This window comes from Panthera tigris, chromosome C2, assembly GCF_018350195.1.
Source record: "Panthera tigris isolate Pti1 chromosome C2, P.tigris_Pti1_mat1.1, whole genome shotgun sequence".
NCBI classification, from domain to species: Eukaryota; Metazoa; Chordata; class Mammalia; order Carnivora; family Felidae; genus Panthera; species Panthera tigris.
Window position 1 is genome coordinate 131696350 of NC_056668.1, and position 15639 is coordinate 131711988.

Here is a 15639-nt window from a genome sequence, read left to right on the forward strand (position 1 = left end):
GGTAGAGTTAGCATAGGATTGGAGGGAGGGATTGAGTTTAGGTGGAATATAAATGAAGCTGAGTGCTTTGTTTCTGAATTGAAGAAATCATTTTATTAAATTGAGGTCATTGGGGCGCCTGGGTGGCTCAGTCGGTTAAGCGGCCGACTTCGGCTCAGGTCATGATCTCACGGTCCATGAGTTCGAGCCCCGCGTCGGGCTCTGTGCTGACAGCTCAGAGCCTGGAGCCCGTTTCAGGTTCTGTGTCTCCCTCTCTCTCTGCCCCTCCCCTGTTCATGCTCTCTCTCTGTCTCAAAAATAAATAAACATTAAAAAAAATAAAATAAAATAAAAATAAATTGAGGTCATTGAGGAAACTCAGTGTAAGGTGACATTAAAAGCCAACAATTTTCATACAAAGCATTTGCAGAATACGTATGCATTATATGAGGAGGGATGAGAGGGCTCAAGGAGGATGAGTGGGGTGCAGACGGAGGACAAAAGATGGGGGTGCATGAGAGAGTTTCAGTATTCCCACCCAGTTACAAATTGGAACAATGGAGGTCTGCTAGGAGCCGGGCAATGGGATTATGACAATAATCCCGGCTGGCCTAGGAAGTGCCAATGGATTCAAAGCCACACATAACATTCTAATTCTTTCGATGGCTATCATTTAAAAAAATCGGGATGCCATCTTTCATAGATCAAAAATTCACATACCATGAAATTCACCATTTAAGAATACACAAATAAATGATTTCAGTATTGAATCAAAGGTTCAATTGGCTCAAAGCAAAGCAGGCTCCATGTAAAGGATTCCATGTCAGATCTGGACTGTGAAGCGGACCCCCGAGGTCCTGTTTCCCGGAATGCTATGAAGTTATAACAGATGGAGAAATCTGTGTCCAGAAACTCTGCATGTGCATCGCAAATCAAGGCTGTTTGGGCATGGCACGCTTACTGATAAAAATTCCTGATAATCTATGATTTTAGAAAGCAAAGTTTCTCATGAACAAGAAAGATGGATGTTAGGGCACTTCCAGCTGCAGTGTGTCCTTGGCTAAAATATTTCCTTCTGTTAACTGTGCATCTGACATTATCCATGTCTCTGATTCCAGCCTGATGAATGGCTAGGCAGATGTTTACATTCATGGTCTGAGCTGATTTTTACTTTCTCAGAGTAAAGAAGGCAACTCAGGACTTCCAGGCCAATGGAGCCTCCAGCGGGCCCAGTTTCAGCTGCCATCTGATGGCCACTGTGACAGAGGCCCCAAGCGAGGTTAGGAAAATCAGCTGAGTCCCACCAACCTGCAAAGCTGGGAGAGAGAATAATGTCTTGCATTTAGCTGCTAAGTTTGGGAACGGTTTGTTACCCATAGATTATGGAATCAGCCAGGCTTGAAGCAAACCTCTCCCCTGATGGCAGGGAAGATCCCCCAAAATGAGATCATCCTCAGGTAAGAAGGAAACAGGGGAGAGGAGTGAATCGAAAGTAGATGAAGCACTTAGAAGAGACTGAGTGTTACCCTCTGGTGATAGAAGTCAGAAAGCGGCTACCCCTGGGGGATGGAGGTTTGACTGGAAAGAGCATGAGGGAGCCCTATGCATTGCTGGACATGCTATGTGTCTCGATCTGGGAATGGTTACCCGGAGGCATACCTACTTAAGAATTCATCAAGCCGTACGTGTAAGATAAGTAGAAATGGAGCTCAGGAGCTGATTTCTATTACAGAGGAATAAAGAAAAGTCAACCAATTTTGTGAACTATATACCTGCCACAAACATACTATATAAGTGAAAATAAGAGATTACGACAGACACATGAAGGAAACAAATATTTATGTAGGAGAAAAAGTACAAATTATGAATTTAAGGAGGAACATGATTGTGAGCAGAGAACTTAAGAAGGGTATAAAATTACAAAATTGCTGGAATATTCACTCAGAATTCCTATTTTATGAATGAAATTAGAAATAGACTTTACCTCTTCAAGGTCATATCCCTGGAATTAGAGATGGAAGGAAGCTTTGAAACCCTCTTTCACTAGTTCTCAAACTGGGCTGCACACCGGAATCACCTGGGGAGCTTTAAAAATACTGATGCCTGTGCCCCTAGAGATTCTGATGTAATTGGGTTACAGTGCAGCCTGGGATTCAAGATTTTTAAGATCCCCAGGTGGTTTCCGTGTGCTGCCAGGATTGAGAACCACTGGTCAATTTCAACCACTCTTCACAAATGAGAACAGAGGCCCAGTACTGACAAATGGCTTGCAAAGTATCCATTAATTGGCCAAAGCCAATTTTCTCTGATGTGCCTTAATAGGAGGGAGCTGTGGCATGGATAATACCAAACAGTGAATAATCTAAAAATAATTTCTATTTGGTTTGGGAAAGCAGCACGTGACTTCCCGGCCACTGACTGGTCTGCTAATTCAGTTTGGCTCAAATGAATGTGCCTTTTCCTGAGTTTACACTGACAGCCCAGGCCTGTGCTGAGGTGTGGAAGGAAGGCGGCCAAACTAAATATTGACCATGGTCAGTTCCCCAGCTGTCCAAAGCACACAATCACTATACAGACGTGCGGACTTCTCTTTCTTACCAGAAGACTCCACAGAGGGACAAAACTAGCTTTTTCCTGACCCTTTGTTCTGTGAGCAGTGGGTGCCTGAGGCATGAAGAGGGAGTGAGGCGGAGGGGCTAACGGTTATCAAGGGGCATTTTTGTGCCAGGTTTCATGCTACCCATTCCTATAAACAGCATGTGCTCCAGACCACTCTATGAGTTTGGCATTCTATTATCCTCGTTATAGAGATGAGGAAACTGAGACTTAGGTTGTAGAAGCACCAAAGCAGAGCCAAGATGGAAACTCGGGCTTACTTTACTCTGTCTGAGAGGGACAGTCGAGGCCCGAAACTGAAAAACAAGCTGCAGGTGGATCCTTGGATTTTAAGCCCTGAACAGGCCCTGCCTCCCTACTTCTCAGCCCTAACAGTCTAAAGGCAGCAGCAGAGGCCTCCAGAAGTGCCTGTGGCAGCCACGAGGAGCCAACTACCAAGATCCCCAGCTGCTGCTTCTCCAAAATCCATCGCCTGATGTGTGCCAAGCTCACACCTCCCAGGCATTGTGCGGCTCCCCTCCGATGTCTGCGTCCAGTAGGATATGAAGGGGGCCCGTTCCTGGGAGACATGGGACTGTGACAGAAGCTTTGCCAAATCTTCCTCAGACGGCAGGCAACGGGAATGCTTGGGCCCAATCTTCTCTCCCTCCCTCCTTTCCCAGGGTGAGGTTTGCATGGCAGTCTGATGGCTCTCTCAGCCTTTTCCTGCTCCTTCTGTTTTCTCTCACACAGGTGGTTCCCTGAATAAAACCCTCGGAGTGTTCAATCCCATGCAATGCCCCTCCCCCACTGGCGCCCCCAACCATATATGCATCACTGTGGGGGGAAAGGAGGTCATCCTCTGCTGACTCTTCTAGAAGAACATGGTCCGAGATTTTGAAGGTGAAGTCTACAGAGGAACAAGTTTCTCAGTGTTTGCCCTTGTCATCGGTCTTAGTGCCATGAAGGAAGAGAGCCTAGGCAACAAATGGTTCACTAGCACACCAACTAGCCCTAATTCATTTGCCAAGAGTTACCTTTTACTGCAGGCGTCCAGGAGCACCAGTGCCAACTTAAAAAGGGTAGGGATTCTTTTCCGACTTCACATCCTTTGGGGAAGACATTCAAACCCTGCAGCCTCAGTGACTCCTTGTAGGGAGATTCTCTTGTCATCTTTTGCTGCTCCTGAAAGAAGAAAGCAGATAAATGATATGCCGATTCTAAAACACCTAGAAGGGGGGCGCCTGGGTGGCTGTCAGTTAAGCATCAGACTTCGGCTCAGGCCATGATCTCATGGTTCGTGGGTTCGAGCCCTGTGTTGGGCTCTGTGCTGACAGCTCAGAGCCTGGAGCCTGCTCCGGATTCTGTCTACCGCTTTCTCTGCCCCTCCCCCACTCTCTCTCCAATAAACATGAAAAAAATTTTAAAACACCCAGAAGGAAAGTGGTGCGTGCCACAGTCACCAGTATCAGTCAGTGTTGTTCTGGAAGTACCGACCAATGCCACCAGATAAAAGAAAGGAAGAAGAGGTGTTTTGAAAATTATTTATTTTTTAAGTTTGTATTTTAATTCCAGTTAGTGAACATAAAGTGTAATATTAGTTTCAGGTGTACAATACAGTGATTCAACATGCCCAAACATCACCTGGTGCTCATCACAAGTCAGTCCTTAATCCCCATTGCCTATTTCATGCATCCCTCCCCGTCTCCCCTCGGTTCCTTCTCTAGGAAAGGAAGAGGTTTAAGAGAACCCATTAAGTATGAAATTAATACACAAAATATGTAAATAATAGCTAACTATAAATGTAGAAGAATTTATTTACACTAGCACAAAACACGTTAATGTCCAGGAACAAATTTAATAAAAATGGGGCAAGGCTACTATGAAAACTTTAAAACTCCACTGAGGGACAAAGAAAACCCACTTTCAAAAAATCAAAGATACCTTAGCATTAGTAGAAACAATACTTTAAGATTCAATTCTCCAAATATCATAAGAACTGATATTTGAGAAATATGCATTTAATGCCGTTCTGTATTAACCCTGTCTTTTTGTTTTCTGTAATTCTGATTCTTTGACACCGGGCTAGCTTACCCTGGAGGGACTGCCCCTCCCAGGTTAGTTAATTCCTAGAGAGAGTAAATAAAACCAAATGATCCAGAATCCACAATCCCAACCACCCTCTTTATCACAGTCCTTACTCCTCTTCTTCTCCCTCCCCACCATCCTCCTATCCTAACCACCCCAGGGTCATAACACCAGGTCACCAGGGGCTGCCCCTACACTCCAGAGCCCTGGGAAATTATTCAAACTGGCCAATCCTAAACCTGTTTACTGTGCCTCACCTTTTTCTTCCCAAGACCATGGTAGAGACTTCAGCCCACTAGTTCCCTTTCTCTCTATGCCTGAGATCGACCTCTGTGTCTTCTGTGGCCTGAGTGGTGCGGCACACTCCTCTTAGGAATTGTAAGAAACTTCTCTTTTCAAGACAATGGTCTCCTGATTTGTTGGCCTTATTGAATCTCGAGTTTTTCTATTATTACTGTATTTTAAAGCACAATCCAAGGAAAATACCAGGGTTTTTTTTTTTTTGTGTGCTACTGAATATACAAAAATAATCAAGTGGTTATGAAGAGAACCATGAAAATTCTGGCAAATGAAAATGTAGGTAGGGTAGTGGGGAGGAAGATAGAGTGGCTGGTGGAAGGTGGGGAGGCAGATATGGCAGTGAGTTATGAAATGATTTATGGGTGTAAATTTCAGTCCAAAGCACTCAAGTGTGAAAGAAGTATTTATTTTTAGTAATTTGACTTCAGTCATGTCAGGGCCTCATGGCCCACAGCCATCCTCCCCGACCCTGCTCTAAGAATCGTGGGGCTCATCTAATACCCAGGCGTAAGGGTGGGCTTCTGATTCTTGGTGGCTCATGTATCCACCCTGCACCCTTGGTTGAGGCTGATGCAGCTTTTGGGACATAACCCCCTCCTGGGTCACCTCCCAGGCAAGAAAATGTCTGTGACGTTTAGATTGCTATATGCCATGTGGAAGTGGACTCTGCAGGGGTGAACTCAGAGGAGCATGCCAAACAGGAGCACAAGGACACAGGCCCTGGAAGATGAGGGGTGGGTGACATCTGGGTACACAGACACTCAGTTGAGTGGGGGAGGGCAATGGGAATTAACTGTGAACATTCTGAATAGTGACAGATGCCCATAGAGGGTGTTGTAGGAGTGCTGGGAGGGAGAGCAGTTTCACAGAAGAGGGGGTCTTTTGAGCTAGATCTTGAAGGATATAGCTGATTTCACATGGCAAAAATTGGTAGGTGTGCACAGGGCACTGCAGTAGAAACAGCATGAGCAAAATTCAGGCTAAGGTGAAATTAGATCTGATTTCCTGAGTCCACCTTCATCAGTGGAGGGAGGGAGGCAATTCCCAGGAAACTGCTGGGACCAGGGCATGAGCCATATGGCTGTTGATTAACCATTCCATAGACCACAGGTCATCTTAGTGACTGCTGGATACAAAGTACAAAATTGTGGATGATGCCATCTCTGTGGATATTTCCAGGCCTGAGTCAAAATTTAGAATGTTTCCTTCAAACTTTGAAACTGAAGATCCAGGGGTTTCTGGGTGTGCCTTTTTTCTGCTCCCTAATTGGAGTAAATTTACAACCTGGATTTACCATGGGTTCACTGACTGGCTAGCCCCTCTCCTGGAAAAGGCCTTAGAAGGGACAGAAGATCCTACGATAATCCAGTGGAAGCCAGAGGTGTAGACAGCGCTGCTTGTCAGATCTGAATCTAAGCAAGGTATACTTTTGTTTGCACCTCATCAATGGGGAGAATTCATAGGATCTTCAATTTCCTTTATCCTCATTACTCCATTATTCACATTAGCAGCAGCAAATGCAACCAGGAAACACCAGATGCTTCAGACTTCTTTCTGTATACATTTCACTTTCCAACGCAGGTAGCAGAGTTTCTCAGTCATAATTCCCATCTAGAATTTAACTGGTTTCCAACTTTCTTTAATGCGTTCAAATGAAATGCTACCTACCCTAGTCACTCTGAATTTCCATTTGTTTCAGTCACCTGGCACTTCCACACGGGAATGCACTGCTCCCTGCTGCCTAGTGAAGAGTCTTGCAAATAGTAAAGGAACAAAAACATTTTTGGAATCCGTATTTTCATTTTCCTTTGGGGTTCAAAAGTCCTACTACTTCTTTGTAACAGAGTTGAGACCTTTTTTCCTAAGGAAAATATACTCACTTCACATGATAAACGGAGCTACTTCAAAGGTGCATGTGTTAAAAAGTCATAGAAGGTATCCACTGAGCTATTTCCAACCATCATGAATTCTCATTCAACGATTACTTAGTGAACCCTGCAGAGCAGGTGGCTGTATAAAGAAGGAAAACAGTGGCGCCTGTCTGGCTCAGCCAGAAGAGCATGTGACTCTTGATCTCAGAGTCATGAGTTCGAGCCTCATGCTGGGTGTAAAGATTACTTAGAAAAATAAATAAAATAACTTAAAAAAAAAAAGGTAAGTAAAAACACACAACCCCTGTTTTCCAGGAAATGACTTATCTATTTGGGGAAGTAAGACCCATTTATTTAAAACATGAAGCCACACTGCTCAAGGCAGGATGTAATTCAGCCAGTGTCTCCTCTAAAGTCATATATTCCTAAAACACAGTCACATCAGCATGCCTTCTATAGGCCAGGCATTGGGCTTGGAGTTTCAGGGTAGCATTCTGAATTCCCAAACAATCTCATGATGTAGGAAAGCTTTTAGAAAGAATATGAGTAGAGGAACTAACCCAAGAAGTCGTTTCCCACCCCAGATTTAGTTTTCCTAAATCAAGAAAGCAACCCAAATCTTTCAAAGTTCAGTTTTTATGAGACACTTGAGTATTCAACATACCAGGATCACATAAGAGTGTTCATTAAATCAACTAGGAGGTGCAAAATGTTGTATCATGGTAAATTTGACTATCAACCAGTAGATTTATCTTAGAGGGGCTTCTTCAATATCTTATCCTTCTAAGGGAAGATTCTTAGAAGGAAACCAATTTCAAGATTACTGTTACAAAATAGGTAGTCAATGGACAGCGTCATCAAAGTGCTCCTAGACTAATCAGGTCTTCATATGCTCAGACTGACCTCTGCTGGATAGTCTACTAATGTGTTAACATGTTTGTTTTTTTTCCTCTTGAGCTAAATGTGGCTAGGGAACAAGCATTTTCCCCAAATTATATCTAGTATTTAGATTTACATAGTTCAGTTCACAAATATTCATCAAAGCTTCCACACTACTTTACAGCAAAATCTTGCATTGCACTTGGCTGCCAGAGGCAACCATCCATGGGTAGAGTAGGACACTGACAAGATTACACGAGCTACCCACTCTCAACACTCTTTTTGATATTCTCTATGCTTTTATGCAGCCCAGGCCCTCTAGTGTGTACCTCAGAAGTATGTAAGTGTGTTTGCCATGTAGGCCCAATTTCAGGGGCTCACTGGGTAAAACCACAGCTCCCCACAAGTGTCTTGACATCTCAAAGCTGGACTCCACTCTGTAGAAGTCACTTATGCCCCTAAATAGCCAATGGAGACAAGTCTTATGTGTATATTGCAAACCAGCTGAACTTTGAGATAGAGTCATATGCTCCAATTCATATAAAATTCCAGATCATAAATGATACTTTTCAATTTCTAATATCCTTTTAAAATAATGTCTGTTTCTGATAATAAAAATTAAATAATTATTTTTATTTTAAAATTTTGTAAAAGAAGGAAAAATTAAAGAAAATAAAAATTGCTTATAACTCTACCAACACGTTACATTAAAATTTTGGTTTATTTTGTGCCCATCTTTTTCCTTCTGTGTATGTATGACTGTGCGAGTATAGGTGTATACCCTGACCTGGATCCATCCATTTTGTAGCTTGTCTTTTCACTAGTATTATATTGTGATTATTCATCCAGTTATATATACTCTTTTTTTAGAGAAAGAGCAAGCATGGCAGGGGCCGAGGGAGAAGGAGAAAGAATCTTAAGCAGGCTCCACACTGGGTAACACGGGACTCGAACCCATGCCCATGAGATCATGACCTGAACCGAAATAAAAAGTCAGATGCTTACCGACTAAGCCACCCAGGTATCCCTATACATACCCATTAACACAATTTTTATTTTACGAAGTCAATAGGTCATAACATATGTAGCCAATGTCTTACTATTAAACACTGGCACTGTCTCTAATTTGTGCTGAATGGCCCTATATATAAATATTTGACAAAATATTTTATTATTCCTTTCGGACACACTCTCTAAATGGGCTCCCTGGGTCAAAAGGTATAGTGTATGAACATTTTTTAAAAATTGTATTTACTTTGAGAGACAGAGCAAGTGGGGAGGGGCAAAAAGAGGCAGAGGGAGAGAATTCCAAGCAGGCTCCACGCTGTCAGTGCAGAGCCCAATGTGGGGCTCGAACTCATGAAACCATGAGATCATGACCTGAGCTGAAACCAAGAGTCAGACACTTAATCAACTGAGCCACCCAAGGCTCAGTATGAACATTTTTAAGATTCCAAATACAAGCACTGCTAGGATTACTTTATGAAAATGTACCAATTTCATCTTCCACCACAACACAACAGTTCCGTCTTCATTTTACCCTCACCCTCACTGAGAATTGTAATTTTGAAAGTGCTCTGCCAAGTGGATAGGCAAAAATAAGGGCTTGCAGTCTAACTTATATATTCACATTTATTCATACTCATTTTATTGTATTTTTTCCATTGATTATACACTCATGCCCTTTGCTCATTTTTCTACTAGTGTGTTAATATTTTTCTTATTTGTAAGAGTTCTTTATATATCAAAAGACTGTTGCCTCTGCTGGTCTCAATGTGGTACACATAAACTAAGGTTGCTAATCTAAACATACCCTGAAATTAACAGTTTAGGTATGGCATGACTTCTCCTTTGGCTCAATAAGTTCTCTCCAGAAAAACAAAACAAAACAAAACAAAACACCAATTCATAAAGTATAGAACAAGCCCCATTAAATACTGGGGGGGCTAAGGTACAAAGTGATCAACAGATAAACTACAAAGTAGAAATAGCCTATATACTCCAACTTACTGAACATGCTTCTACATTAGAAAATTCTTGGGAGATTTTTTTCTCCGAAGATGTTTTTTAAAAAACACGTGACTTTAAGAATGGATTTATGTGAAAGAAGACTGATGTGTAACTCAGCAGTTAGGCAGCTACGATGCTATTATTTAATAAAACTCTCTTTCTTCTTTCATCTGCCAATTGTTCTCTCTGTGGTAGAATACTGGTAACTTTTTCTGGTTTTAGTCACAGTCAATTCCTTTACTATAAGATGTCATTTAGAAATGTTTTTTATTTTTCTTTGTACAATAATTTTAACACTTTAGTATTTTGCTGTGGAAAATAAAATTCCATCTTACAGGAAAGAAAACTCCTCACGACAATTCCCGGACATCTTTATACCTTAGAGCGTGTCAGCCAGTGAAAATCCTAGAAAAAGAAAAGACAACAAACATTCAGTGAAAGAAGTAATTGTCTCAAACTATCCTCCTTTGCTTGCTCTAAAATCTAAAAGTCCCATTACAACCACATTTACCACAATGGCGGTAAATGAAGTCTGTCGTTGGTCTTGTGCTTTTCCCAAAAAGAAGCTAAAAACTCACAGTGCATCTTGCCGTCTTGTCCTATAAAACAACTATTATCAAGTAATCAGGGCACAAAAAACTAGAGTCCGAAAGAACCAGAAGTCGAGTCAAAAGAAGAAAGAAGAGGGGGAGTATCCAAATCTGAAAAGAAGCTGGGTAGGAAGAGCAGTGCACAGAAGCCAAGCCTTTCCCAGGATTCATTCTATCCCACACATGTGGCCTGCACAGAGGTGACTGCAGAGATTAGGTCCTCTCTATAGTATAGCAGGAAGCAGTCAGTTTACACCCCAAATCAATGACCAAATGGCAGATGGACATACAGACAATCAATGAAAATGAACAGCCTGGAAACAATATATGTGTGGAATTTACTGGAATGAGGATAACTCATGTTGAAGTGATAGATTCAAGAAATATAAGGATGATCCTTATGGAGTTATCGAAGAAGAGACAAGAACCTAAATTTCTCCAGCAATATCCCCCAAAATTCATAGAGAACTTGGAGAAGAGATCATTAGAAACCTGAATTCACTAGCGAGAGGGGGACAGTTCATTAGGGCTTTACTGTGACTAGCATGGTTTCAAGAATGTCTATTTTGTGTGGTTCTGAATATATCTATTAAATCCATCCAATCTAATGTGTCATTTAAGGCCAATGTTTCCTTATTGATTTTCTGTCTGGATGATCTATCTATCCATTGATGTAAGTGGTGTATTAAAGTCCCCTACTATTTTTTGCAGTGCTATTTCTCCCATTAGGTCTGTTAATATTTGCTTTATATATTTAGGTCCTCCTACGTTGTGTGCATAAATATTCACAAATGTCATATCCTCTTGTTGGATTAACCCCTTTACTACTATGTAGTGTCCTTCTTTGTCTCTTATTAAAATGCTTGTTTTAAAGTCTATTGTGTCTCCATCCCCAAAGGCAAGGGAATTAAAAGCAAAAATGAATCACTGGGACCTTATGAAGATAAAAAGCTTCTGCACAGCAAAGGAAACAACCAACAAAACTAAAAGGCAACTGACGGAATGGGAAAAGATATTTGCAAATGACATATCGGACAAAGGGCTAGTATCCAAAATCTATAAAGAGCTCACCAAAGTCCACACCCGAAAAACAAATAACCCAGTGAAGAAATGGGCAGAAAACACGAATAGACACTTCTCTAAAGAAGACATCCGGATGGCCAACAGGCACATGAAAAGATGCTCAACATCGCTCCTTATTAGGGAAATACAAATCAAAACCACACTCAGGTATCACCTCACGCCAGTCAGAGTGGCCAAAATGAACAAATCAGGAGACTATAGATGCTGGAGAGGATGTGGAGAAACGGGAACCCTCTTGCACTGTTGGTGGGAATGCAAATTGGTGCAGCCACTCTGGAAAACAGTGTGGAGGTTCCTCAGAAAATTAAAATAGACTTACCCTATGACCCAGCAATAGCACTGCTAGGAATTTACCCAAGGGATACAGGAGTACTGATGCATAGGGGCACTTGTAACCCCAATGTTTATAGCAGCACTCTCAACAATAGCCAAAGTATGGAAAGAGCCTAAATGTCCATCAACTGATGAATGGATAAAGAAATTGTGGTTTATATACACAATGGAATACTATGTGGTAATGAGAAAAAATGAAATATGGCCTTTTGTAGCAGCATGGATGGAAGTGGAGAGTGTGATGCTAAGTGAAATAAGCCATACAGAGAAAGACAGATACCATATGTTTTCACTTTATGTGGATCCTGAGAAACTTAACAGAAACCCGTGGGGGAGGAGAAGGAAAAAAAAAAAAAGAGGTTAGAGTGGGAGAGAGCCAAAGCATAAGAGACTCTTAAAAAGTGAGAACAAACTGAGGGTTGATGGGGGGTGGGAGGGAGGGGAAGGTGGGTGATAGGTATTGAGGAGGGCACCTTTTGGGATGAGCACTGGGTGTTGTATGGAAACCAATTTGACAATAAATTTCATATATTGAAAAATAAATAAATAAATACATACATACATACATGAAGGGCAAAAAAAAATAAATTCTTTATCACATAAAAAAAATAAAGTCTATTGTGTCTCAATGGAGTACTATGTGGCAATGAGAAAGAATGAAATATGGCCCTTTGTAGCAATGTGGACGGAACTGGAGAGTGTGATGCTAAGTGAAATAAGCCATACAGAGAAAGACAGATACCATATGTTTTCACTCTTATGTGGATCCTGAGAAACTTAACAGGAACCCATGGGGGAGGGGAAGGGAAAAAAAAAAAAGAGAGGTTAGAGTGGGAGAGAGCCAAAGCATAAGAGACTCTTAAAAAATGAGAACAAACTGAGGGCTGATGGGGGGTGGGAGGGAGGGGAGGGTGGGTGATGGGTATTGAAGAGGGCATCTTTTGGGATGAGCACTGGGTGTTGTATGGAAACCAATTTGACAATAAATTTCATATATTTAAAAAAAAAATAAGAATTTGTAGATTAAAAAAATACAATTCCTAAAAAAAATTAAAAAAAAAATAAAGTCTATTGTGTCTGATATAAACATAGCTATCCCAGCTTTCTTTTAGTTTCCATTTGCATGGAATATCTTTTTCCATCCCTTCACTTTCAGACTGTGTGTCCTTACATCTGAGGTGAGTCTCCTGTAGACAGCATATAGGTGGGTCTTGTTTTCTTATCCATTCAGCCACTCCTCTGATTGGAGCATTTAGTCCATTTACATTTAAAGTAATTACAGATAAATATGTACTTATTGCCATTTTGTTCATTGTTTCCTGGCTATTTTGTAGTTCTGTTCCTTTCACCAAAGTCTCTGATATCTGTTTTTATAGAACATAATTTCAGTAGAACTTTATGTATCTTATAGTTTCTAAATCAGTTAATTTACATTTCACTGACTGTCCAGGCATCCACTTGCCCACTGGTCTACTACCTTATTCAAAAAAGAAAACGACCTCATGGCATATATATGTATAAAGAACCAAGACAGAAACTTCTTGAAAAAATGATCTGCTCTGAAAACAGTGACTGATACACAATGTGTAAGCATGGAAGATAGATATATAAGAGAGGACAACTGGCAGGACCAGGATCAGAGCACAAAATTAAGTATGAAAAGCAACTTAATCTGAGATGGGAGAGGATTATGCTACACACCTTATCATTTATTTTACAGCTGTAATCTACACTGTAGTTTTGCTATGGAGGCCAAAGTAACCAATTTTGAATGTAACTGCACAAATCTTCCTGTTATGGTCTCATCCTCCCACTCTGTCTCCCACTCCCATTCTGCCTTTCAGCCACTGCGGCCTTCTTTCAGTTCCTCAGACCTGCCATGCTCCTTGCTGCCACAGAGCCTTTGCACATCTCTTCCCTAGCCTCTTTGCTTGACTGTCCCTACTTACCTTTTGGATCTCAGCTTAAGCATCAGTCAGTTCCTCTGAGAAGCCTTCCCTGTGACCCCAATACAGATCAGATTCCTTGGTAGTATATTTGTTCAGAACTGGGTGCCTTTCCCTCAGAGCAATTGCCTCAGTCTGCTGTGATGCATTCAGTTGTGAGGTGACTAGGCTGTTCCTCTCCCCTAATGGACTGTAAGCCATTAGGTGAGGCCGAGTCCAGGTTTGCTCATCATGCTATTCTTAGCAAGTAACACAACATACCTAACACATATCTCAACAAATATTTATTGAAAAAACCCAAGAAAGTGCCAAACTCAGAAACGGTTTAGAAAAAACAGTGTTCTATTTGGTAGATACTTCTAGGGATAGAATGGGAGATGCATTTCTGATTTCTGCTTAGCAACTGAATTTACCTGGGCTTTCCGCGTGGCTTGTGGCTCAATCATGATATTGATAAGAGAAGGTGCAGTTGTGTCTGCCAAACTCTCCCTCAGTGATTTTTGGAGCTCTTCTGGTGTTTGTACGAAATACCCTTTGCCTCCAAACGCAGTCATAACCTGCTCGTAATGTGAGTTTGGCAAAAGACAGACAGGAGGGGCCCTAAAAAAGGTCATAAGTCAATAGAAAAAAAGTCATTCTCTGAAATAATCTGTGGAAAAATATAGGCTGAAATGAAAGGTGTACATTTATGTTCAACACTTAAAGATGCCAGTACACTAAACTTTGCATATATTTTTTGTTGTCTATATAGCAATGTCTAACAGGACTTTTTGTGATGAAAGAAATGTTTTATATTTACATTTAAATATATATATTTATGTATACATTATCCAAAATGATAGTCACTAGCGACCTGTTGCTGTGAGCACTTGAAACGTGACTAGTTAAAATAAGAACGATTTTTAAATTTAAATAGCCACACATGGCTAGTAGCTACTAGCTACTACACCATCAGCTACGATGAATCCAAAAGAAAAAGAAGAAAAGAGGAATGGTTACTGCAAAACACCAAGTAACAACAAAATGAGAAATGGAGTCAGTGAGGCAGAAGCAAACATACTCACATCCCATTCCACCCCTAGGCTGACTCCCACACGGCTAGCTACGATACTGTCACAGTTTGACTCTGCCACCAGATAATCAAGAATTAGTTAAGTAATAAAAAGAAGGAAGATCTCTGGATCATAAATAATGTGTTAACATCCATTTCCTCCATGGTGTAGTAGGAACAGAAGGACTGGAAGCATTTTGCAACAAGCCCTTTCATTAACAAAGCTTGCACATCAATCTTAATTGTCTGAGTCTTTAGTGGCTCCCTGATCATAAATTATTTATTGAAGCACCCCATCATGGGCAGTTGTACAAAGAGGGGCCATGCATACAGGGTTCCTGCCCTTTAGGGGGGCTGAAAATATAAATAAACAATATTGACACCACAGAAGCACATTATAATACAGCAGACTTTGTAAGGAGACATTAAAATAGATGAGAGAAAATAAATACATACTGTTCTGGGTTACTTACACTGCAGTAGCATCTCCAAATTTTAACATTTCCTTCCAACTATCCACATCAAAACCTTGGTAAATTCCATTATTATTCACCACCAAAAGAATGATGGGCAAGTTGTACCTCAAATTGAAAGCAAAATATAAAGGAAATCATTCTTCATTCTAAAGCACTTTATTATCTTCAGGCTGAAACTTTAACTTAAAAATGGATAGTTTTCTAGAAATAACCTTTTTTGTAATATTAGGTTAAGACTAAAACTTAAACATTTGTTACCTAAAAAGGAACATCAAATCATTAATGGAAATACAGAGTCAGAAAGGATGTAAGAACACCAGGTGCTAGCATTATGCATCTATGGACCTCACTGTGCTTTTCTGAACCTTGGTTTTCATAGATCCAGGTGCTAAGAAGGACACCTTCCACCTTCTATATTTAATACCTTCTGAAGCACCA

The 15639-nt window shown here is 40.9% G+C and overlaps 1 protein-coding gene across 6 annotated transcripts in view; it reads right to left on the reverse strand.

The window, feature by feature from the left end:
- Positions 1 to 15639, reverse strand: part of HACL1 (2-hydroxyacyl-CoA lyase 1) — a 53758-nt gene that overhangs the window by 9718 nt on the left and 28401 nt on the right. For 4 of the 6 annotated variants that reach the window (XR_006222157.1, XR_006222156.1, XR_006222159.1 and 1 more), the window contains 4 exons: positions 15199 to 15306; positions 14088 to 14274; positions 10058 to 10127; positions 3612 to 3759 (listed from right to left, as the gene is read on the reverse strand). Coding sequence is in view for 2 of the 6 variants with exons in the window: in XM_042998958.1 (XP_042854892.1) it covers positions 10095 to 10127; positions 14088 to 14274; positions 15199 to 15306 (328 nt within the window). In the remaining 4 variants the exon portion in view is untranslated. Of the gene's footprint in view, positions 1 to 3611; positions 3760 to 9081; positions 9098 to 9135; positions 10128 to 14087; positions 14275 to 15198; positions 15307 to 15639 lie in introns of those variants that run through there. The other 2 variants (XM_042998958.1, XM_015539912.2) reach the window with 2 other exon arrangements.